At 41.5% G+C, this 23,418-nt stretch overlaps 1 protein-coding gene across 5 annotated transcripts in view; it reads left to right on the forward strand.

The window, feature by feature from the left end:
• The window catches only part of DAAM1 (dishevelled associated activator of morphogenesis 1), a 162,313-nt gene that overhangs the window by 68,225 nt on the left and 70,670 nt on the right, over positions 1 to 23,418 (forward strand). For all 5 annotated transcript variants that reach the window (XM_081047326.1, XM_081047328.1, XM_081047325.1 and 2 more), the window contains one exon: positions 14,391 to 14,480. In XM_081047326.1, the coding sequence (XP_080903452.1) occupies positions 14,391 to 14,480 (90 nt within the window). The remainder of the gene's footprint in view (positions 1 to 14,390; positions 14,481 to 23,418) is intronic.

Consider the following 23,418-nt stretch of genomic DNA (forward strand, 5'->3'; position numbering starts at 1 on the left):
CTTGAAGTATTCCGTCATTTGGAAGCCAAAAATCAGAGTCCACTGAAGGAATTAATGTTAAAATTATTCTATTTCCATGAGGTTAAAAATTCTTTTCATTTGACAAACCTATAAAAGTCAAAAGAGAAAATTATGTTTAGTTAAAGGACATGAATAGTTGACAGCGAAGAAAAACAAATATTGAGTAGATCTTCCCTTGACACGGTCGCGTTTTGGGATAAATCAATTTGATGAGTTAAAAGAAAAATGTTCAGAACAGTATGAAAATACGCAGTACATCACAGGGAATAGGGAATGTAGATATGAGCCTAAATGTGTTCAGTGCTAAAATCCCTATCTCGTATGCAGTCAACTTGAAGACGATCCCAAATGCGGAACTTTATAAATGAATTATGGGCTGTGATGCAGGGCGATGTAGATGTAGGTAGGTGGCTTTGCTTGCTTGGATCTGTTGTACTTTCCCATAGAACGTGGCATTACTTGTAAGGCTCAAAGTGGGGTTGGCAGTAGCTCTTCATCCCAGCGGCCGGTACACATTTCTTTGTACAGGTTGAGGTCCTGTCTGCTTATCGACAGTAAGATGGTCACCATGGCTTCTTAAATTTCCTTCTTGTCCTCTGATTCACAAAACAAATCCAGTAAAGCTTAAGGTAAAATCTTCTAGTCCTTCTAGTCCTAAATTATATTTTATCTCACCAAGATAACTCCAAATGTCCTTTTGTACAGGCTGTTAAATTTAGATTTGACCTCATGTTAGATATTTTGTTACCAATCCATGCATTTATTTCTGGGTGCTTCTTAATTTCGATTATGGGGATTAAAATGGGGGTGTGTGGAGAGATGGAGGAAAGAAACATGAAAACGTTTTTGTAAATACAAATACTGTAAAAACCATCTCTTAATAATAGTGTTATTAAGAAAATGGTTGCGTCCCTTTGGCCTTGATGATTTTCATTACTATGAATCCTAAAGAGACTCTGAATGGTATGTACCTACTTAGCTTTCGGCTACAGTTTAAAATCTGATTATTTAACTTAATCCTCAGGCTACTATGTACAAATTACACAAAGTCAACATATGGTATGGGCTTTCCAAGTCTTTCCATGTCCCCATATAAACCAGTATAGATATTTAAAAACTGGGAGAATAATTTCATCTCCAAGTAGTGTGGTTTAAATAAGCTTTCAAGTGTAATTTTGAAAATGTATTTCAGTAATAAGTGGAAAAATCTGGTAGTTTCTACAAATAACTGCACAGGAGACTATATATTGATGCACTGGGAATCATCTAAACGCCATTTGCTTTTACAAAACATATGTCACATGGCCTGTGGGAGGTAAATGCCCAATATGTGGATGGTACATTTTAGTCTGTCCAAAGATTTTTATTTTCTTTGCTTAGAATCCTGCCCACCTTCAATTCCCAGAATTCCTCTGGAATTTAAAACTGTTTCTAAATGTGTGTGATAGGAACTCAGTATCAGCTACATCTTTTAGGTAGGATTTTTCTGGCTCCTGGATGAAGAATCATATATATGAGTATATTTGAAAACCAGATCTCTAAAAAAGTTGTATTTCCCCCCTCTTGTCCAATTTTAAATGAATCCACTAGAAACATCCTATAGTTGCCAGCCTTTTATTTCATTATACAGTGTAATATGTAAGAACTAAACTAAACCAGGTGACCTGTCAAGATGGGCATTTCTTGGATGTAGAAGAAAAAGGCAGCAAGTCCTTTGCCGTCTTCTAAACAACCAGACAGTTTGAGTTTATTCACGTTATTCTCATTATGTTAAATCCACTATGAATATGTATCCTTGTACAGTCAGAGAGTAGATTGGCACGCACGCCTGGATCTGGCTTTTTCACCCTCGGGATTCTCAGGGCCTGGAGCCCTGCCTGGCCCAGAGGTAGGTTCTCCGTAAATGCTATGGCCTGGCATTTAATGACTACGTACAGCAGGGTAACATATGCCACGCTCAGGAAGTATAATATTGGAGTGAAGGCGTGTATACGTGAGTGCATACGTAAATGAATGCTGAGTCCTTCAGCATCTGGGTTTGTATTTTGAATTATTCTCGAAGCAGTAGTGGTAGATTTGAGCTGATACCTGCACCCCACCCATCACCTATTGTCGTTTTCTTTGCTCATCTTCATTCGGAGGTCCGTTACTGTGGGACCATCAAAGTGGCTGCCATGAAGCGTAGCAGATTAAAAGGATAAGGGTGATAATGTTTAACAAATACTTTCTGTCCTTAACAGTCTCTCTACTTATTATTACTCGGTAATAATTAAGCTAGAGTCAAACAAACTCAGCAGCAGAGTGAAAATTCACCTTCTCCAGAGTAAACCTCAAAAGATACAGACATGTGAGGTTGGGAAAATACAGTATACTTTTTAGTGAAAAAAGACAAAATACAAAATTGTATCTATAGTTTTGTCCCAACCCTGAAAAAAAAACACAAACAAAAAAACACAACAATTTATATAGATAACTGAATGAGAGACTGAAATTGTTGTTTATATATCAAAAGATCAGAACCTAGAATATTGTTAAACACCTACAAATTAATAAGAAAATCACAAACAATGCAATAAAAATGAATGTACATATAGGTAGGGAATTCCCATAAAGAGAAATATAAGTAGATACAATGTGGGAAGAAATTAATTGTGCTAGATATCTTTTGACCCAGTTAAAACTTAGAAGAGTATTAAAATGAAACTTAAAGTGTCACCTGAGCTACCAAACAAGTCTCGGAAGGGAATACTGACCAGCTGTGGGAAGGGCTGGCAAGAACAGTGCTGGTGTCATTGAGGGAGGCGGACATGTGTAGAACTTAGCTTCACAGTTGCCCATGTGTGCCTTTCTCATCTGTCACGTTATAACTGGTTCTGTGTCCCAGGAGACAAAGTCCCTCCATTCAATTAGGAAAACACTGCTTAGAAATTCTCTCAATTAAGCCTTGTCAACAGAAGCTGTAGTAGATTGTAGGTGTAAAAACTGGAAATTTGGGTGGTTGGGTGGATATTGGGAGATGATTTTAACATATTTAGAACAGAGTTATTTGTTTTAGGTTACTGGAAAACTGCTGGTGATGGCAGACTAATTAAAAGTTAGTCACTCTAATGGACAATCAAGATGGCAGTAGGGAAACACTGTGTTTACCTTCTCTCACAATCACATGAAAATTACCACTAATCTGCAAAACAACCATTATTGAGAATTGCCTTAAATCAAGCTGAACTGATGCCTTTCAACTAAGGACTTGCAGAAGAAGCCACCTCCAGACTGGTAGGAAGATCAGAGATGCAGAACAGGCTGGTCCCACACTTGCGTGTGACCTAAAGATCGGGAGGGATATTTCAGCCCACCCCCTAGAAGGGCGAGAGATCCCAGCCCCACCCCAGCCCAGTGTTCCAGTGCCAGGGAGAGAAGTCCCCATAATTTCTAGCTGTGAAAACCAGCGGAGATTGTGACTCAGTGAGACAGTGCGGCTGCACTCACAGGTGCTCCTCTTAAAGGGCTGGGTGCGGACTTACCCACCAGTGGAATCACTCAATCTGAGCTCCAGCGCTGGGTCAGCAGCTGGAAAGGCGGCAGGGACACATGGTGGGGAATTGAGTTGTCAGGCTTGGGACGGGGACTGGAGAGGAAGCTTTCTCCTGGATGGGGGAGCTGGTGGAGGCCATTGTTTCTTTGTTGAGCCCTCCCGCTTCCCGGCTGGGAACACAGGGAGCCCCCATATCTGAGTCTCCACTTGTAGTTCACCACACCCTGGCAATTTGAGACCTGGCCCTGTCCAACTTTCGGGCATACCAAGGCTGCTTTCAGTGGCTTTTTCATGCAGAGCACTTGCCTTGGCCTAAGCTACAGACTTTACTAGGGTCTCTCAAAGGTTCGCAGAACCCAAATAAGCAGCATCTAACCTGAGCATGTCCTGTGCCTCTGGCTGAGCAGCCCTAAGCTGGCACTAGCGGCATCCAGCAGTTCTCAACTTGGCCTCTCATGGCTCTTCCAAGCATAGCACAGGTGGCAGCCATCTGTGGATTTCTTTCTGGCTCCTTCTGGGTTGCCCCAGGTGGAGCATGGGCTGTGGCTGAACTTGACATACAGTGGATCCCCTCCAAGGTGGTCCTAGGAATGGCACCCCCAGTGACCAGCTTCAAAACGAGCTGGAGCTGTAGGGTCAGCCCCTGCACCACAACTCTTCCACTGTAGTCAAGGCCAGTCCTCACAACCAGTGGCCCAAGGGTCAGTCCCTCCCATTGACGTGCAGTTATCAAACAAGTCTCAACTACAAGAGGAGGGCACACACAACCCACACAAGGGACACAGCTGGAGCACGTGCCTCAGGTGACCAGAAAGATTGTGTCACTGAGCCCCACGGCACACCTACTACATAAGGTCATTCTACTAAGACCGGAAGACATAGCAGCTCTACCTAATACATAGAAACAAACGCAGGGAGGCAGCCAAAATGGGGAGACAAAGAAACAAGTCCAAAACAAAAGAACACAACAAAGCTCCAGAAAAAGAACTAAGTGAAAGGGAGATAAGCAATCTATCAGACACAGAGTTCCAAACACTGGTTATAAGAATGCTCATTGATCTCAGAGAGAACTTCAGTGGAGAGATAGGAAGCATAAAAATGGAGATGGAAACCATGAAAAAGAACTAGTCAGAAATAAAGATACAATAACGGAAATGAAGAATATTATTACAGGGAATCAGCAGGAGATTAGATGAAGCAGAGGATTCAACCAGCAACGTAGAAGTTAAGGTAGTGGAAAACACCCAATCAGAACAGCAAAAAGAAAAAAACAATCCAAAAAACTGAGGAGAGTTTAAGGGGCCTCTGGGGCAATATCAAGCAGACCAACATTCGCATTTTAGGGGTACCAAAAGGAGAAGGGAGAAAGCAAGGTATTGAAAACCGATTTGAAGAAATGATGACAGAAAACTTCCGTAGCCTGGTGGAGGAAATGTCTATTCAAGCCCAGGAAGCACAGAGTCCCAAACAAGATGAACCCAAAGGAGCCAGCTCCGAGACACATCATAATTAAAATGTCGAAGGTTAAATACAAAGAGAGAATCTTAAAAGCAGCAAGAGAAAAGCAGTTACCTATAAGGGAGCTCCCATAAGACTGTCAGCTGATTTCTCAACAGAACCTTTGCAGGCAAGAAGGGAGTGGCAGGAAATATCCCAAGTGATGAAAAGCAACGACAGACAACCAAGATTGCTCTACCCAGCATGTCTGTCATTTAGAATTGAAGGATAGACAAGGAGCTTCCCAGACAAGAAAAAGCTGAAGCAGTTTATCACCACCAAACCAGTATTACAAGGAATCTTAGAGGGACTTCTTTAAGATGGGAGGGGGGTTAAGGATAGATGTAGGGAAAGGGATTAAGAAGAACAAATTGGGTGTTACACAGTAGTCATAGTGATGTAGGGTATAGCATAAGGAATATAGTCAATTATATTGTAATAACCAGGTACGGTGCCAGATAGGTACTAGATCTATCAGGGTGATACATGGGAATGGGGTTGGTGGCAGGGTGAAAAAGATGAAGGCATTAAGAAATATAAATTAAGAAATATTAATACAGTATGGGTAATATAATCAACAATGTTGTAAACATCATGTAAGGTGCCAGATGGGCACTGGACTTAGATGCCTGAGCAATGCACTATGCATCTGAAGAGCTGAAGTAGAATAATATTGAATGTCAACTGTAACTAAATATATAGGTATATATAGTCACGGGATGTGGAGTACAGCATAGGGAAGATAGTCAATGGTATTGTAACAGCTGTATAAGATGTCAGAGGGGTAGTAGCTTGGGGGATGGGTTATCACTTTATGAGGGTTTTTAATGTCTAACTATTACGTTGCTCTGTACACATGAAACCAATAAAAATGAAAAAAAAACCATTATGTGTAAAAAAAGAAAGAGTTAGTCATTCTAATGAGTTTCTAGTTGAGCTAACACAAAGAAGCTAAATAAGAAGGCTACAGGGTTAGCAGCAGACTTTGTCTGGCAAACAGGATATCGTTTGCATTGCCTTCTATTAAAGGGAGGAAGGAATATAGTATAAAACACTCAACCATTGGTAGTACGAAACTAAAAATTGTTTCTATTAGTCAGCCTTCACTTGTGGGATTTCTCACTTCTTATTTTCATGAAGGAAGACACGTCTGTCAGACTCAGAACATTATTGTGTAGGTGCTGGTGAGTCATGTTGTGGTTTGTGTGTCATGACTAAAAACGTTGGCAGAAACCTTCAAGGTTCGTTGTCTGTGTGTACACCTCCCTGTAGAAATTTAAAACTCTGTTCTTTTCCATTTATGTCTTTCCTGACTGGTTAGGAGCAGGTAATAATTCATTGAATGCCCTTCTATTTAAACTGACAAAAATCATACCGAACTTTCAGATTGCCAACTACAACTATGAAAATAAAATACTGTTCTCTGGGCCATTGCGGTTAAATTTTCAGGGCTGCGTTGTCAATTCATGACTCCTGAATGTAATGGTCATTTGCTGTGATAGGGATGGATGTGCATACATGTAATGAATTGATGCCTAATAGTACATTTTCTCCTTACATTTCCCATGATGGTGTTCTTATCGCCATCTAACTTAAGGTCTGGTCTCTTGCCCTTCCAAAGGTTTAACATATTTCTGGTAGTGTCGAGCTGTGGGATGGGAGGAGAGGGGTAAATCTAAAGAAGGCCCTTCTAATGTTGGGTGTATGTCAGGTGACATACACAGTTGCTACCGCTGAGCAGGTAGGAAACCTTTGGTGGGTGGGATTAGGATAGGTGAATTGAGCCTGTTTGCTGTGGCTAGTGTATTTAATTTAGTGTATTTAATTTAAAGGAGAAAAGTTAACGTTGCCTGAGTAGAAATTCTTTGAGCTCTGTACATTAAGTCAGATGGACAGTTACTTTGTCAAGGACTATTTAAAAGTAAAAACAAAAACAAACAAAACCTTGAAAACCAAAAACAACCCTCAAAAAACAAAACGCCAAACAACTAAAAACACAAACACCACAATGCAATACGTTGATTGTCAGAGTGACCCCAAGAGCTTATCTTAGCTTCTCCCTCTCCTTATTTTTCTTATTCTCCATTCCCCCAGCATTAATCACATGTCCTCCCACCTCCCTGTAAATATACATCGGTACGTATGTAAAGAGCTTAACTCGTTAGAAATCCTGAATTTCTTTGTTAGAGATTTCTCTTGTTAGCTGGAAACTTACTAGCTGGCTCACTGAAATCTATTGATTTGGTAGATTTTCAAAGAATGAATGCTTTCAGTATTGCTTTGAAGGTTTTATAAATAATCCTATATTTCCATTTAGCTCACATCATTGTAAATAACTTTTTTCAACTCATTCAAGACCATTATTGTATATTATTTCTAAATTCCTTCCCTTGCTTTATCTAGCAAATCAATCCATTTCCTTAGATTTATTTGTATGTGCCAATTGTTTTCTGATTTATATAGATTTCTCTATAGAGCTCTCTGCTTACTCTAGAGCATAGGCCTGGTGAGATTTCTTTGTACAGAATCTTTAGAAACGGGGCTTAATAGTATGCTTTGTTAGGGATGAAGCCTAGAACTTTAGTTGCTAAAGCTGGGCTTCCCTCACCTGTCCTTTCATATAAGACCAGGTCTTATATTAATTTTTGCTCTAAAAGATGCAATAGAGTTGATTGTCCGGCTCGGTCTTATTTTTAGGGAAACACGGTGTGTGTGTGTGTGTGTGTGTGTGTGTGTGTGTGTGTGTGTGTGTGTGTTTGTGTATCTTCAACATATAAATAATTTTATAAAGATATAAAAATATAATTAATATCTTCTTCAAGAAGAAAAATCTATAGGGTTTTGTTTGTTGGTTGGTTTTTAAGAAACTTCAGCTTTCTGTGGAGGGGACTGATGCTGGGTGTAAATGTCTCTCCTTTCATCACTTGCTAAGTCATTTCCCCTTAATTCACTTTTAAAATTCTGTCCAATAAAGAATAATATGAAAAGAAATTCCAGGGCCAATGAATGGAGGTAGGCTATCCAAGACTTAGGTTAGTGTAGTGGCAGGAGCTAAATTTGTTCTGTTTAACTTTACATTAATTGCCAGCCCCCAAAACAATATCTGACGTAGCCTGACTGGAGGAAAAAAAAAGTAAGGAGATCTGGAAGCAACCAGATGCTTCCTGGGGTCATAGGCTTGGGCTAATCAGTTTGTTAATTAGTGGAAAACTGGTCTATTAACTCAGAGGAGCCAGCACACTTTTGTAGTACCACCAGTAGCAGAAAAAACACCGAAAGGGTTCTTAAGGACTTATTGTTAATATTAACATATCACCTAATTTAATATTAAGAATCTATGTAATTTTCAAGGACAGGATAGAATATTTCATGGCCGTGATCTTTGGTTTTAACAACAGGTGTGTCTAACGGAGTCCACAATTTTCCTTTCCCTCCTTGCCTTACATTGGTTTCCAGTCAATTTCTTTTCTAAATAGACTCCTTGGTTTATCTAATGTTCAACCAGAATTTTATTATTTTCTTACTATGTACACAAGGCTATATTTTGCCTACTCTGACCCCAGGGCTCCAACAACTAGGCTTGATTTTTTTTTATAGCAACTTTATTGAGATGTAATTTACATGCCCTAGAATTTACCTATTGTATGCGTACAATTCATTATATTTTACTGAACTTATGTACTTGCGAAGCCATTGCCACAGTCCAGTTTTAGAACATTTCCATCACCCCATCTCCTCTTGTGCCAATTTGCAGCCAACTCCTCTTCCTGCTCCAGGCAACCATCTGCTTTCTGCTTCTATAGATTTACTTTTTCTAAAAACTTCATGTAAAGAGATGCTATCTGAGATACAGTGATCTCAATTGCTTTGTTTTCCACAACTACCTTTTTCCATATTAGAATTCAGTATCCGAATGAAATGTCTCTTTTAGTACTACTTTGAAGCAATTTCAGAACTAAAGAAACTGTGTCGAGATGCTTTTCAAATCAGTTTGTATTCCATTCTTTTTCCTCCTTCCGTCAACTGTGCTTTTATTCCCCTCCTTATTCAGCAGTGTATTTAATGAGGGCAGGTAGCTGGGAAAGAGAGAAGGGAAAAGCAGTCCAGATACTTTGTAACTAAAGACTCCAGGAGTGGAGTCTATGAGAAGGAGTATAGATTCAAACATAGAAGATAAAACTAAAAGTAGACAGATTTCGTAAAAAACCATATAATACCTTTCTGACCTGCAAGTTGGAAAGATTTCCAAGAGTAGGCAAAAAGCATTGGCTCTAAAAGAAAAAAATATTAATAAATTATAGACTTTATCAAAATAAAAAAAAATTTTAGTGATCAAAATACATTGTTAATGGAATGAAAAGGCAAGCCACAGGCTAGACGAAACAGTCTCAGTATATACCTGTGACAAAAGATATGTTTCCAGAATATGTAAAGAACTTCTTTAACTCAATAATAAAAGCAGCAATTCAATAAAAAATGGGCCAAAGATTTGATAAGATACTTCATGAAAGAACAAGTATGAATAGCCAATTAATACATCAAAATGTATACTTAGCACCAGTTGTCATCAGGAAAATGTAAAATAAAGGAAATGTAAAATACATTGAGCTACCACTTCACATAAACTAGAACAGCTAAAATTAAAAAGACAGCATCAAATGTTGGTGAGCATGTGGAGTAACTGGAACTGCTTTATGCTGGGAGAGTGAAATAGTACAAGTGGTTTCTAAGGCGTACAGTGCTACAAACACGTCAGTGTATACCTTTGCCAAACCCCAAATTGTATAGTTAAGATCTGTACATGTCATTGTATGCACATTTTACCACAAAAAAAGAAAAACAGAGTGGGTTTTAATCTTTGAAATGCATTGATCACCACTATACCCTACAATAGTCCTCTCCTTCTCTCCCTCCCAGCTTGCCCACCTTCCTTCACCTTACTTTCTTTCTGGCAATCCAGCTATGTTAGATATTATTGCGGGGACTGGCAATTAATGCAAAGACAGATAGAACGAATTTAGTTCTTGCCCTCTGGGAACAAGACTGGAATGGGAGTCAGATATGCCAATGACCACTGTAGTGATGTGATAAATGCCATAAGGATAGGCGAGCACAGGCTGCCCACCCCGGGAAAGCCAGGCTGCCTGAAGGGAATAACCGATGCCTTGTAAGAGATTGATCCTTAGACATGGTGGGAAGGGCTCTCTGAGAAACGGGAACAGCATGTGCAAGAGTTTCAGAAGTGCTAAGATGTGGCTGCTGTCGTAGGAGGCAAAGGAGAGGTGGGGCAAGGCTGCAAAGGCCATATCGTGAGGGGCCTCTACTGACCAGCTGAGGAATTTGGACTTTATCCTGAAAAGAAAGGCAACCTTAGAAGCCGCTATCTTCTTGTCTTCCTCACTAGATTCTAAATTCTGTGAAATCGGGGTCTGTTATTCATCTTCGTATTCTTTGTAATCTCTGGCCATGGCCCTGGAGTGGTAGGACAGTGAATAAGTGTTGATTGCTCTCTAAGGCTGTGATAATCTCTTAGTCTTGCATGCCTGATTCAGCCACATTATTATGACAGAATGAGTCAGAGCAGAGACAGTTTTGGAATGTTGGTGTGGGGGATCTTTTTACACTCTGGGCGTTGTGCCTAGGCACACCCAGTTATTATCTAATTTAATCTATGTCACTCTCCTTGCTCAGAATCTTCCAGTGACCTCTGATTGCTCTTAGGATAAAGACCAAAACTCCTAGTGGCCTTCAAGCCACTGTCCACAGTGTTTATTTTACCTATTTAATTCCTGTTCATCTCTTAGACCTCACTTCACTTCCCTGGGACAGCCTTCACTGCCCCACCTTTCCGCACAACAAGTGAGCTCTCAAAACTCAGCTTGCTGTGTGATCATCATGTGATTATTGATTTCCCTTCCGCCGGACTCAAGAATGTGAGTTCCGTGATACCTTTTTGTCCTCTATACCTAGCATAATGCCTGGCACTTAGTAGTCACTCAAAAAACTTTATTGGTTGTCTGAATGAATCCTTGAGAAAACTATCAGATATATATTATCCCTCAGATTTTTCAGGTGAAGAAATTGAAGTTCAGAGGTTCAGTCACTTGTTCATGTTTGCATAACTCATAAGCGCCAGACCTGAAACTCAGGGATGTGTGACAACAAAATCCTCGTCTTTCTGCTAACAGACACTCAGTAGGCTGTGAATGCAGCATGTGGATGTGTTTTCATATTTGCATCAGTGTCATGATTCTACCTACCTATTGAACGATCAATGGAATGAACAGTCCAGTGGTTAAGAATGCGGATTCTGTAACCAGATGGTCTAGAGTCAAGTTCCTTCTCTGCCTTTCTTACCTTGAGCAAGCTATGGAATCCCTCTGAATTCTGTTTCCTAGAAAATAGGTTAATATTACCGACTTTATAGGATTGTTGTGAGAATAAACTAAATTAATTCACATAAAACAGTAATGGGAAGCACACAGGATGTGCTCAGTAATTGCTAGCTGTTACTATTATCAGCATCCGTTAATTCCTTTGTGTCTGTTTTTTTGCTGTAATCTATATCCAGAGATGCTACAGCAATTTCTTATTCTTTTATTTTATGGAAATTCTCTTCTTGCATGAAACCATCTGGCCCTAAGTCCTATTCCAACTGTGTTCTCTCATTTCAAAATTGGACATTTCTATGTCTCAGCAGAAGTTTTCTACTTCTAACAGCAAAATATGGTAATATTAATATTCTTTGCTGTGAATTTCTAGGCTTTAGGATTCACAAGTTTCTTCACATCTCAGCTATTAACAAAAAAAAGGTATAATAAAGGGTGCAACACTAATAACTGTTCTGTCATACAAATCCTAAATCTTTATCTAAGCACCATATTATCCAGCTGTTTGAATAACTAACCTGACCCCATACCCTTACCCCAACAACAACAACAACAAAACCCTAATTGTTGGGAAGTGATTTATGTCACCATTATTTTCCCCATTCATCAATAGGTGAAAACAGGTGTGCCTTACAGGAAATTAAAAAAGGAAGAAAGAAAGAAAAACAATTGCTCCACATACCTAATGTTTGCAAGCCAGAACTTTAACATTTTTAACATATTCCCTCTTAATGGATTTTTTAGTAAATATCTTTCGTTCCTTTCCTGGTTATTCATTGTTGAAATTCTTATCCAGTTTTTTGTGGTTAGGATGTAATAGTGTGTGGGTATGTGTTTTAGTGACTAACCGTTTACCTTGTTCTTCAAAGAAGATTTGTGTTTAAATGTTGAGGAGAGAAATAGCAGCAATGCAGTTGCCCTCCCCCCACCCCGCCCCCTGTGCCAGGCATTTCTACCTGCTCAGTGGATACTGGTAATCCTCACAACAGCCCTGGGGAGAGACATGATGTGCCCCTACTAGAGGTGAGGAAGTAGAAGTTTAATGAGACTAAGAACTTCTCCAGGAAGCCAGTCAGTATCAGGCCTTCCTGCCTCACCCTGGAAGAGTTGGTGTTACCAAGACAGAGTGGCAGGGGATAACCGGAAGTAAGCCTGGCAGCATAAGCGGGGGTATCCATGGAAGACCTCCAAGGCAGGCTGAGGAGTGTATAATTCATTTTGTAGGCAGTATTGAACTAATGAAGTTTTTTGAACTGGGAGCTCAAAGCAGCACAGGTGCTCTATTTTCCAGGTAGTGGTTTTAAAGTGTGATCCCTGTACCAGCAGCAGCAGCCACACTTGGAAACTTCTTAGACATGCAAATTCTGGCACTTCTTCCCACCTGCTCCATCCTAACCACTGGACAGTCCGAGACTTAAGGAGTCCTCTAGGTGCCTGTGATGCTGGCTCAAGTTTGGTAACTCACTGCCTGCCTGCATTCCGGCCACGTGGTAGGAAGGAGTAAAAGGGTAGGGAGGGCCCACGGGAGGCTATTGCCAGAAGCCAGGGGAGAGGTTATCAGGGCATGAGTTTGGGTGGTTTCATTGGGAATGAAACAAAGGGAAAATCATGAGACTTTTCAAGGAAGAAATAATAAGACGGGATGACCAAATGGAGGGAGGGGTATGAGATGTGAAGTCGGTGCCCACAAGTGGCAGAATTGCAGATACACAGCAAAGGCATTCTGAGAGGGCACGCGTTTATACTCCTCAGGGACCTAACCCTTATTGGGCATTAATTTGTAGCGTCTTTTTACACGTCTCTCACACCTAACAATCTGCCACTCTCAACTAGATAACTTCCCCTAGAGGAAGGAAAACTGACCAGGTGCTCAATACCAGTCATACCACTGACCATGGACTGAGCTATTAGATACCAAGGACTTTCCTCTAAGCACGTTATATTCATTATCCCATTGTTGTTATTCATTAGTTATGGATGTTTGTAAATGGCCTTCCTTTGCTATCCAATCTAAGCCGCACACCACTGTACAATTTATGTTTCCAGATACTGATCAGAGAGCCCGAGAGTCTGGGCTCTGGAGTCAGACAGCTCTGGGCCGAAAACCCAACCCATCATTTACCAGGTGTGTGGTCTTGAGCAACTTACTTACCCAGTCTTCCAGCTCAATTCCCCTCAGCTCTATTAAACGTGGATTAGGATTACAATGAGGATGTCATGATGAGTGAAACTCTTAGGGTTGTTTGGAGAAGTAAATGAGAAAATGTCTACACGATGCTTGGCACATAAAGTACTGAATACATATGAGCAGAGTTTATGGTGATGAAGATGACATTCCCTTGCCCAGAACCTTCATTGGCTCCTCTTGCTCAAGAGAATTAACTCCTTAGGCTGGCATTTAAGATTTCCCACAAATTGGTCACTCCCCACCTCTCAAGCCTTCTATGTGACAATTCTTTGCGTGACCCCAGTGCTTCCGCCAAGCTGGTCCATGTTCACCAAACGCACCGAGTCTGTTACCACATCGCGTCCTCTGGTTCTGTCCCTCCCTTCCTCTCATCATGTCCAAGTCCGTCAGGGCCCAGGATGACTTCAGTGTGTGTGGAGCCATCCCCAGCAATCCCTGATCTGTCCAGTCGGGAGCTCTGGTGGCCTTCGCTGCTCATTGGACCCTCTGCTGCCGTGCATGGTAGCTCAGGGTCACGCTGTCCATGCTCGGTCCGTGTCCTCACACCCGTCCATGAGGCAGGGCCTCGTGCCTCCTGCCGAGCCCCGTGCCAGGGATGTGCTTTTCTAACAGTGATAATATATACTCTAACTTAGCTCCTTGGTCTTTTCCAAGTTCATTTCAATAGGTGCTGGTAGTGGTTCTGTCCCGGATGCTGCTGGTAACTTCCCCTATCAGAATAACAGGTCATCTATGAAATACTAATTATTGTTTTTGTTCTCAGGATGAGCTCGACCTCACAGACAAACACAGGGAAGCTATGTTTGCACTTCCAGCTGAGAAAAAATGGCAAATATACTGTAGCAAGAAAAAGGTAAGCTATCCATTATATATATAGTTAACTAGAAAAATGATCCTTTTGTGATTCCCTTTGCTCTCCCAGCTTACCACCCGAATTCAGGCAGTTCTTTGTAACATACAAACAGATTGAACACGTTCTGTTGTGGCTTTGGTGCTACATGTGGCAAAGTGTCAACTCCTTGGATGTTCTTTTTATCAACATTTCGCTGGACACTCTTTCACGCTCTACCTGTAACTGTTATTCATAATCCTGCACAACTGAGCCCCCAAATATCATTGATCTACACAACGATCGAAGTTTTACCCCTGCTCTTTACATAAGAGCATGTATATGGGTAGGTTAGGACTCATATTATGGGGTCACAGTCCTCAGTGACCACTGTCTAATAACTTTTCATGTCACCGTGTCCAAGGCCTTGCTCTCCTGGTCAAAGGTGGCTCTCCAGCCATTTCACATTCCACACTAAGGATGGAAGAAAGGGAAAGAAGGCAGAACTTCCCCTCTTCCATTCGTAGGGATGTGTCCCTGGAGTTACACACTTGACCTTCCCGTCACATCCCACTGTTCGTAAATGGCCGCACCTCATTGCAAGGCACGCAGGCTTTATTCTGGGTGGTCATCCTCACTTCAAAGCTGGAGGTTCTGTTACCATCATAGAAGGGGATAATGGATATCAGGACAGCAAAAACACTAAAGCGCTGATTCTCTAGGGGCCATCGCATCGGGCACCCCCCGGGGGCTGTATTTCCTGCAATCAAGTTTGGTCTGTCATCTTCTGAACACTGTGGCCAATCATTAGACTGTTCCCATCCCATTTTTGGAACCAGTCCTGTTCATGGCCATCTTTAGCCACTTTCCCTTCTGTTCCAATAGAGACTTGACTCAAGATGGGGGAAGGGCAGGGATAGCATCTAGGACAAATGTTACCTCCCTCCGACCGGCAGTGGACACTTCGATTACTCACTCTTGCCTCAGGGAAGTAAGAGCACATTCTAGCCATCCAATTATTTTTCAAAACACAGTGTCAGTCAGGGAAGCCTTTTCTTAGGTGACTTGTATGCATTTGGGGGCTTCCGTTTGCCTACATGGCTGTCTCTCAGCACCGCCGTCCCCTCTGTGCTGCCTTGTGTAACTGACACGCCACCTCCCAGGAACGTCGGCCCTGCATGAGCCCCCATGCGCCCCTCTCCCGGCAGACTCTGCCTCTGATGGTGAGACACCGTGTCTTACTCACCTGTTTAACGCCAGCTTCTGATACTTTGAAATGAATATCTGATGAGTGAACCGCTAGGTTATCATTACTGTTATACTGAACTGTCAGAAATTTAAAGCCCATTTAATTTTCCACCTGAGCAGCTACACTTGATAAAACCATGTGTGGGGTTCAGTTCCAGGGCCTTTGCTGAGAGACATGTCCAGCTGTCACCTCTCAGTCTGATCTTCAAGCCAGTATCAGATGAGATCAAGTTGGAGTCTTAAGGGTTCCTAATCCAATAAGATGTGTTGGTGAATGAAAATTTCCTCTTTTCCTCTTTTTCTTTGTACATATCTTACCAACTAGAAAACCTCTTTTTTTGTTGTTGTTGAACTGATTGTCATGGTTCAGGAAACAAAGAGAATACACTGGGAAAGAATTTTAAAAAAGAAAATAAAGTGTGCTCCGTTCTGAAAGTGAGGGTATTGTAAGGTTTTTGAAAACCAGGGAACTTTGCACGTAGCCTTCTGAAAGTCCTGGTGCCTAGAACTGAGAAGGAAAAACCTTCCAGGCCCGGGTACACAGAGGACCTTATCTGTTTTGGCTCATCCGAATGCAGATTTTTTTTCCTCAAAATTAGGAAACAATAGGAAGTGGGGATTGAGAATATGCACTGGAGAAAGGGAAAAGGCAGGAAAATGGGAGCAGTTTACTGAGGGGAAAGTTTTCTTCTTTCCCAGATTTTATTACACCCTTGACAGCAATTGAAAGTTAATCATGGAAACTACTGCCCCTTAGATTAGAAAAGGCAAACCCTAGAGAATAGTAATGACCTCGGGCTCACAGCTGCTGCTCATTTTTCAATTTCCAGGCCTATCACTTCCCCCTTGCAAACCTTGCCTCATGTGCGCATGGCGGGGTTGGCTCTTTGGAGGAGGATGTATATGGATGTAGCCACTGGCTCAGAATCCCATTTCTTGATGGATGGGCCCGTCCTGTGAGTACCTGGCCAGATTGCATAGATCTTTGAGTTTCTTGAGAGAATACGGTTCTCCTGCTAGCTTCATTCCAGCAGCTTGGGTTCCTTATGTGACTTAGCAGTGGTGCAACTGAGCCATTTTAACTCTCTGGGGAGTCCCACAGGCTTATAGATGCCTCACTTTAAAATGGATGGTAGCGATGCTTCCCACAGGGTTTTCTTGACTAGCACTTCTCAGACGGTTAAAACTATACGATGCCTGTGGTGTGAAACTGACCATGTTGAGCACTTAGTAAATTGGGAAGTAACACGATGAATATGAGAACGCGTAACCCTAAGCATGGAAGGGGCATGATGTTTTTCTCTCTTTCAAGAATGTGCTTTCCTAAGGGACAGGTTGCCCATCTCAGAATGGAGCCCACAGTGGCCACCCTTAATATGACAGCAGATTATTTTCCTTGTACCATCTTTTGTGTGGCCTTTTCACGTCAGGCTTGTCACCAGCAAGTTGTACCAAAGGCTGCGGGAAACCTACCCATGGCTTCTTCACATTTTCCATCTTTCAAGATTAGGACCCAGGGCATGACAGACATTCTCACACATAGTTCAGCCACAGAGTAAGGGCCCATGAAAGCCAGGGAAAATGGGCATATACGTTGGTGAAAAGCAGGTTTCTGTTTAAAAGTGCGCAAGGCTGTTAACTGAGGATGGGGCCAGGAGTTTCTCAGCCAAGTGGCTCTTTTCCATGCAATAGTGACTGGAGTCCCAGCAGTGGCTATCTGCTTATCAGGCTCTGTGTTCATTTCTCAAACTTCTCTATCAAAGTCTCTGGTTGAAAATCTATTTTCAGAGCCAAAATGAAAGCAGCAAAAGTATTTCTGGGGCTAAAAGAATGGGAAAGAAACTAATTGGAATTTTGCCTAATTGAGTAATCCGGGGGAGAGCATGAGATGGATGTTGTGGCCTTGTTGAAAATCCAAACAAATCTGTAAAAATGACTGGCCTGGTTGGTCAGCCATGGTTTGTCACATGCAGCCATCCACCGTCAGATTTTTAAACTTTCACAAAAGGTCCAAAAACAGGTCCTGTTGGTGGGGCTAGGGGTATTTTCAAGTAGAAAATGTTTGTGGTTCTTATCTTTAAAGGTAATTCCCTTTTCAGTTCCAATCACAACATACTCTTTTGTTTAAGGGAGGTTTTTCCCAGTCTCCAGCCAGAAACTGCATCTGTTAACAATCTTTTAGATTTTAAGCTGAAGCTTTTTAAACAATGAACCATCTGACCACGAAAGGCATCTGGCTCTGCTGTATTTGCTTATTGTTAACATGATTTTTAAACCCTGGGAAAAGTAAGGAGTAGGTCCTCCGAGAGAAGGAAATAAAATGGTGTGTATTCTGCATTATGGGAATAGCAGTCTTGTCAGCACAGACGGAATCTCCTTTAATTACAGTTCAGTGCAGGAGCAATTGTACTGGTTGTCACTTAACCAGGCCTTAGAAGTATCCAGAAAATACTTTGTCTCCGTCCTTGAACTTCAGAGTGTGCGAAGTAAGTGAATGGAGCTAGACACTGTTAGCTATAGTGACATCAGATATTTGAGACAAAGGTCAGGATTTGACAACTATGCCTACTTTTTCCTCCTTCCATCTCGGATCCCTGAAGCCAAGGCTTAAGTACATGGCTTTGTAGTCTTCACATTACGTTTCTGTATCTTTTTTTTCTCCAGTATTTTTATTATCTTTAAATTATACTTAATTGTACAAATAATGCATAAACACATACTTCTTTCAAAAAATGAAACCATCCCCGCCGCCCGCTCCAATTCTAGAGTCAGCCCCATAGATAAGTCCTGTTACTAAGGTTGTGTGTGTGCTTTCAGACCTCTTACTCTTTTTCGTCCTCTAAATATATTTGTGTAAAAGACATAGCAATTCCCCCATGCGTGTTTTTTGAAAAAGGGTACCAAACTATACATCTACACTTTCTTATTTTTGTTCGGTGACGTATCTTGGAGACACTATGTCCAAACATACAGATCTATGTCATACTACCTGTTGCATAGTATCTCATGATATGAAATACCTTTCTTTAGTAATCGCCATGTCAACTGGAATTTATACTGTTTCACCCCCTTCCTTTATTACCATTAGAAATAATGATCTACTGAATTCTCTCACACATACTTTTATGCACATGTGTGAGTATTTTTCGAAGGTAGCTATTGGGGAGTAGAGCTGATGGGTTAGATGGTATTTACATTAAAATTTTTAACAGATATGCCAAGTTGGTAGGACATCCCAAGGGTCTGACCATTTTATATTCCTGACCGCTGCATGTGAAAATAACTCTCTTTATACTTTATTAACATCTGATATTACCAATCCTTTTATTTTTTCCCAAACTGATGAGTCAAAAATGGCACATCTTTGTTTTAATTCTTATTTCCCTGGTTATTAAGGCGATTGAGCATCTTTTCAAGTGTTTTTCTTTTCATTTGTATTTCTCTTAATGGGAATTCCCTACCTACATGTATATTCATTTTTATTGGGTTGTTTGTGACTTTCTGATTGATTTGTAGGTGTTTACCAATGTTCTAGGTTCTAATCCTTTGATATATAAACAATAATTTCTTTCAGTCTCAGTTATCTATATAAATTGCTTTTTTACAGTAGGACAAAACTGTAGGTACAATTTTGTATTTTGTCTTTTTTCACTAAAAATCATACTATATTTTCCCAATGTCACATTTCTGTATCTTTTGAGGTTTACTCTGCAGAAGGTGAATTTTTACTGTGCTGCTGAGTTTGACTTTAGCTTACTTGAATCATTCAAGAATCTTGTCTGACCTGGCTGCAGTTCAGCTGTTGTGATTTGTGAACAGTACTGATTGTGAAGACATCTAGGAAGTATGGCTGAAAATTCAGCGGATGCTTTTCATGCAATCCCTTTATTTGGTTTGCATATCCTAATTGTATCACTTCCTCGCCCCTGTCCCCAGAAAGGAATTCTCCCTTCACCTTCACCATAAAACCCAAAACAGGAACGTTGTGTCCTATATGGACATCCAGATGCAGTTCTTTTAGTTCCCTGAGAGTGAGGCCCTCCTGCATTTGGAGTGCAGGGAGGGAGTGGTTTGATCAAAACACAGATTTAAAGGAACATATGCTAAAGCACTGGAATTAAAGACAAAAGGAACCCTCAGTTTTCCACACAACTATCAAACAAACCAGCTGGAAAATGAGAGATGGTCTGTTAATCCTCTCATTGTTCCCAGTATCCTAATGAGAAGCTGCTGTGGGGGGCTTGGGGCCAGAAGCAATGGTTGGGGGCATTGGACCTGGAAGATTTGAGAAGGAAGAGGAGTTAGATATCCTCTTCTTTCTTTACTGTCGTTTGAATATATATTAGAGTGAGCTTTGGGTTTTCAGTGCCTGCTTTGCTGTATGTCAGGATTTGGGAGAGGGAAGCAGTAAAAGGGAGAAAACTAGATTTCAGTAACATTATTTCTAGACTCTTTTAGAAATACCTGGTTTGGTTTCCTGACATTGAGTTATCACCCCAACTATGGATTCAGTTGGCATTTGTGCTCCTAAGTGCTAAGGGTTAAAGAAAGTGGCACAAGTAGTAATGATTAGAAATAAGATTGGGCAATCTCTCTCCGCCTCTTCTCGAAAGACTAGACAAGAGAAGTACAGTAGCCGGAGGACAGCAGGCATCTCCAGTCTGTCTCTGAAACTCCCCTCCTTATCTACATATGTCCTACCGTGTTTCCCCGAAAATAAGACCGTGTCTCATATTAATTTTTGCTCCAAAAGACACATTAGGGCTTACGTTCAGGGGATGTCATCCTGAAAAATCATGCTAGGGCTTATTTTCCGGTTAGGTCTTATTTTCGGGGAAACACAGTACTTCCTGTCTATGACTTGAGGATTGGTGCACAATCCCAGATCAAAACAGTAAGAAACAACAAGCTTTGAGTGCCTGGTGCTTCGCTTAATGAAGCGGCGCAGGTGGTGAAGGGCAAGTTGTGTGTGAGTCACCTGACGCATACAGAGTACATTCTCTGGGGCTACTAGTACAGGCTCTTGGCTACTAGATTCTGAGGATGATTAAACCAGTACGTCAGTTTTCCTGGAGTGGGTGGTCCTTGTCGGAGAAGCAGATAAGATCAAATAATTGCCAGGTCTTGTCCTAACCTCTGTTATAGGCTAAGCAGACAGGCTCTGGGGCACAGAGGAAGGAGCCACCAAGCTCCGGGGACATATGTGTGTGACTGCAGTGACGGTTTCTTCACTGCTCTGACCCATCCAGTGAGAGAGCCAATGTTGTCATGCTTTCATAGCGTCATCTAGAAACCGGCTCCGTTTCCAAAGGTTGAGCTATGTTTGCAAGCACTGTACACTGTCCCTCTCGATTTGTACTTTGTTCTTTGTTGCTTTTGCCTGTGCTTAAAAGGTCAAGTTTAGACAGTTGGCCTAATCTTGTAGGGTTAGCCCTACACTTTGTAGGGTTTGTTAGGAAATCTGTGAAGAGGCTTAAACTTTGGAAAAATGAAGACACTAAGGGTAAGATGAAATAACTGAGGTTGTTCAGCTTGGAGAAGAGTAGGTCACGTGGAAATTCCAATACAGGCTGATGTTCACTGACTATCCCCCAGTGAAACTATAGTATTTGTCAAAATACTGTCAACTTCCAGTTGGTAAAGAGCAGCTGCCTCAAGCCCTCCCAATAAAAACTGCCCTGACAGTCTGACCCTTCCTTCCCCCAACGGTCCACCAGTCTCCCCCATGATTCAGGGACTCAAGGGTTAACTCCTGGCATGACACAGCAGGGGACTTGAGGACCCTGGCCCATACTGCATCCTTGGTTCCAATTCACTGCTATCCATGCTACACTGGATAATAAATCTTTGGAACATTAGCCTACGTTTGTGATGCTGATTGACCTGAAAATGGTGACCAAAACCATTTAATAATATGCATCCAGAGCTTGAAACAACCTCTTCTAGGAGTTGATGCCATGGAAGTGATGAGAGATACAGACAAATGTGTGAGGTGTTCTTTGCAACGTTGTATCTGAAAGCCAACGATTGTGCACAACTTAAAGGAGGGGAGTTATACTATATAGTACACAACCAGAACAGTGTATCTGCCGCCATTGAAAAGTCATATTTTCAAAGAAATTTTAATGACATGGGAAACTAATAGTAAGGGTATAGAGAAGACATAAAACTATATGATCAAAAGTTTACAAAAGAGCATATATACAGGTAGGCAAACAAATAGTTATTTGTTGGGATCGTGGATGATTTATTCTGATTTATATTTCTTTCTACAAATATTTCCCAAAATTTCCACAGTGCTTTGTTCTCCTTCCTACCTTAGAATATTTTTTCCCCTGCTTGTAAAACTAAAATTGCTCTTTTTAAAAAATGCATACTATGTATTTTGTGTCTGTCAGGTTTCAGTCAGAGAAGCAGGAAACATACAGGGCAGGGAGATTTGTCCTTAAATAACCATGGAAACTGGCTGAGTACTCTCTGTAAAGCTGTCTTTATATCTGATGCTGGAGCTTCGTGTCCGTGGTACGGGCAGTTGGGAAGGAAGGTGGGGGTAAATTGAGGGAACACAACGATAGGCTGGAGCCCACAAGAAGGGACGAAAGCCTGTGTCAGTTCTCTCTGCCTCTGCCTTTGATCGGGGTGTCCTGCAGAAGCCTGAGAGTAACGCGCATGCACACACGCGCGCACACACACACACACACACACTCTACCCCCTCCCAGGCCCAGGAAAAGCCAACCTACCTGCTGTTCCACACCAGTGAAGTGAGCCAGCAGATAGGGGACAACATGTATGAACTACAAAATGGCCGCTCGTTCACTTCTACCCTCCACGGCTCCCCCGAGAGCCTTCCTTGTGGCTCACTTATCTGGAAACCTACAAGAAAAGATGTCCTTCAGCCTAGCCAACTTGAACATTGAAAAGCCACCACATATTTCCATGGAACTTAGGAGGAACAATAAAGATTATTTAAAATGCAACCAGTGCTTATCAAGGCAACCCTGGCACAGTTTTTCTTTGTCTAGCTCAGGGGACACTCCCCACCCCCACCCCCGCTTTTTTTTTGTTGTTCTCTCTCTCTCTTTTTACTCTTCCCTGGGGGGATTAAAACAAAGGTGAATCTGTAAACCACCAAGAGTTTTTCTATGTTGTTTATCTGTTTAGGCAGTAACTGAAAACATGGTGATCTTGGCCCTAATGAGATTTCCTCAGTTTTCTGCCCAGAAACCCACTGCAGGCATGTTTCTCATTGCCCTTTCCCCACTAAGTAGCATAATTTCAAAGTTAGTGACTCATTTTCTTCATTTTCTTTTATTACAAAACCCAGTGCTATCAAAATGAGCACCAAATTTTAGATTTGAAGTATAAAATTCAAAGATTCTCTGCCTCTGGCAGTCCTTAAACCCAAGTTATATTCCAATAAGGGCAATTGGTTCATGGGTATTTATTTGCCCCCTTTTCCTGTAATTCCTTTGTTCAATAACATCAGTTCTGGGGCATTCTTTTTCTTCCCCATGTTACCAGTTCTGTCACTCCAGCTATGCCTACTACACCCTGCCTTGTAGTGTCTAGTGTCTAGAACAGTGGGTCCTGAGCTCACAGTTTGTGTTTTCACAAATGTTGACTCTCAGGAGGTACCCAGCATCAGTGAGGCAGAAGTGTAAACAAACTTGCCCATGGAATGAACCAAAACATATCTTTCTTTCTTCTTTGGTG

Source organism: Rhinolophus hipposideros (genome assembly GCF_964194185.1).
Source record: "Rhinolophus hipposideros genome assembly, chromosome: 5".
NCBI classification, from domain to species: Eukaryota; Metazoa; Chordata; class Mammalia; order Chiroptera; family Rhinolophidae; genus Rhinolophus; species Rhinolophus hipposideros.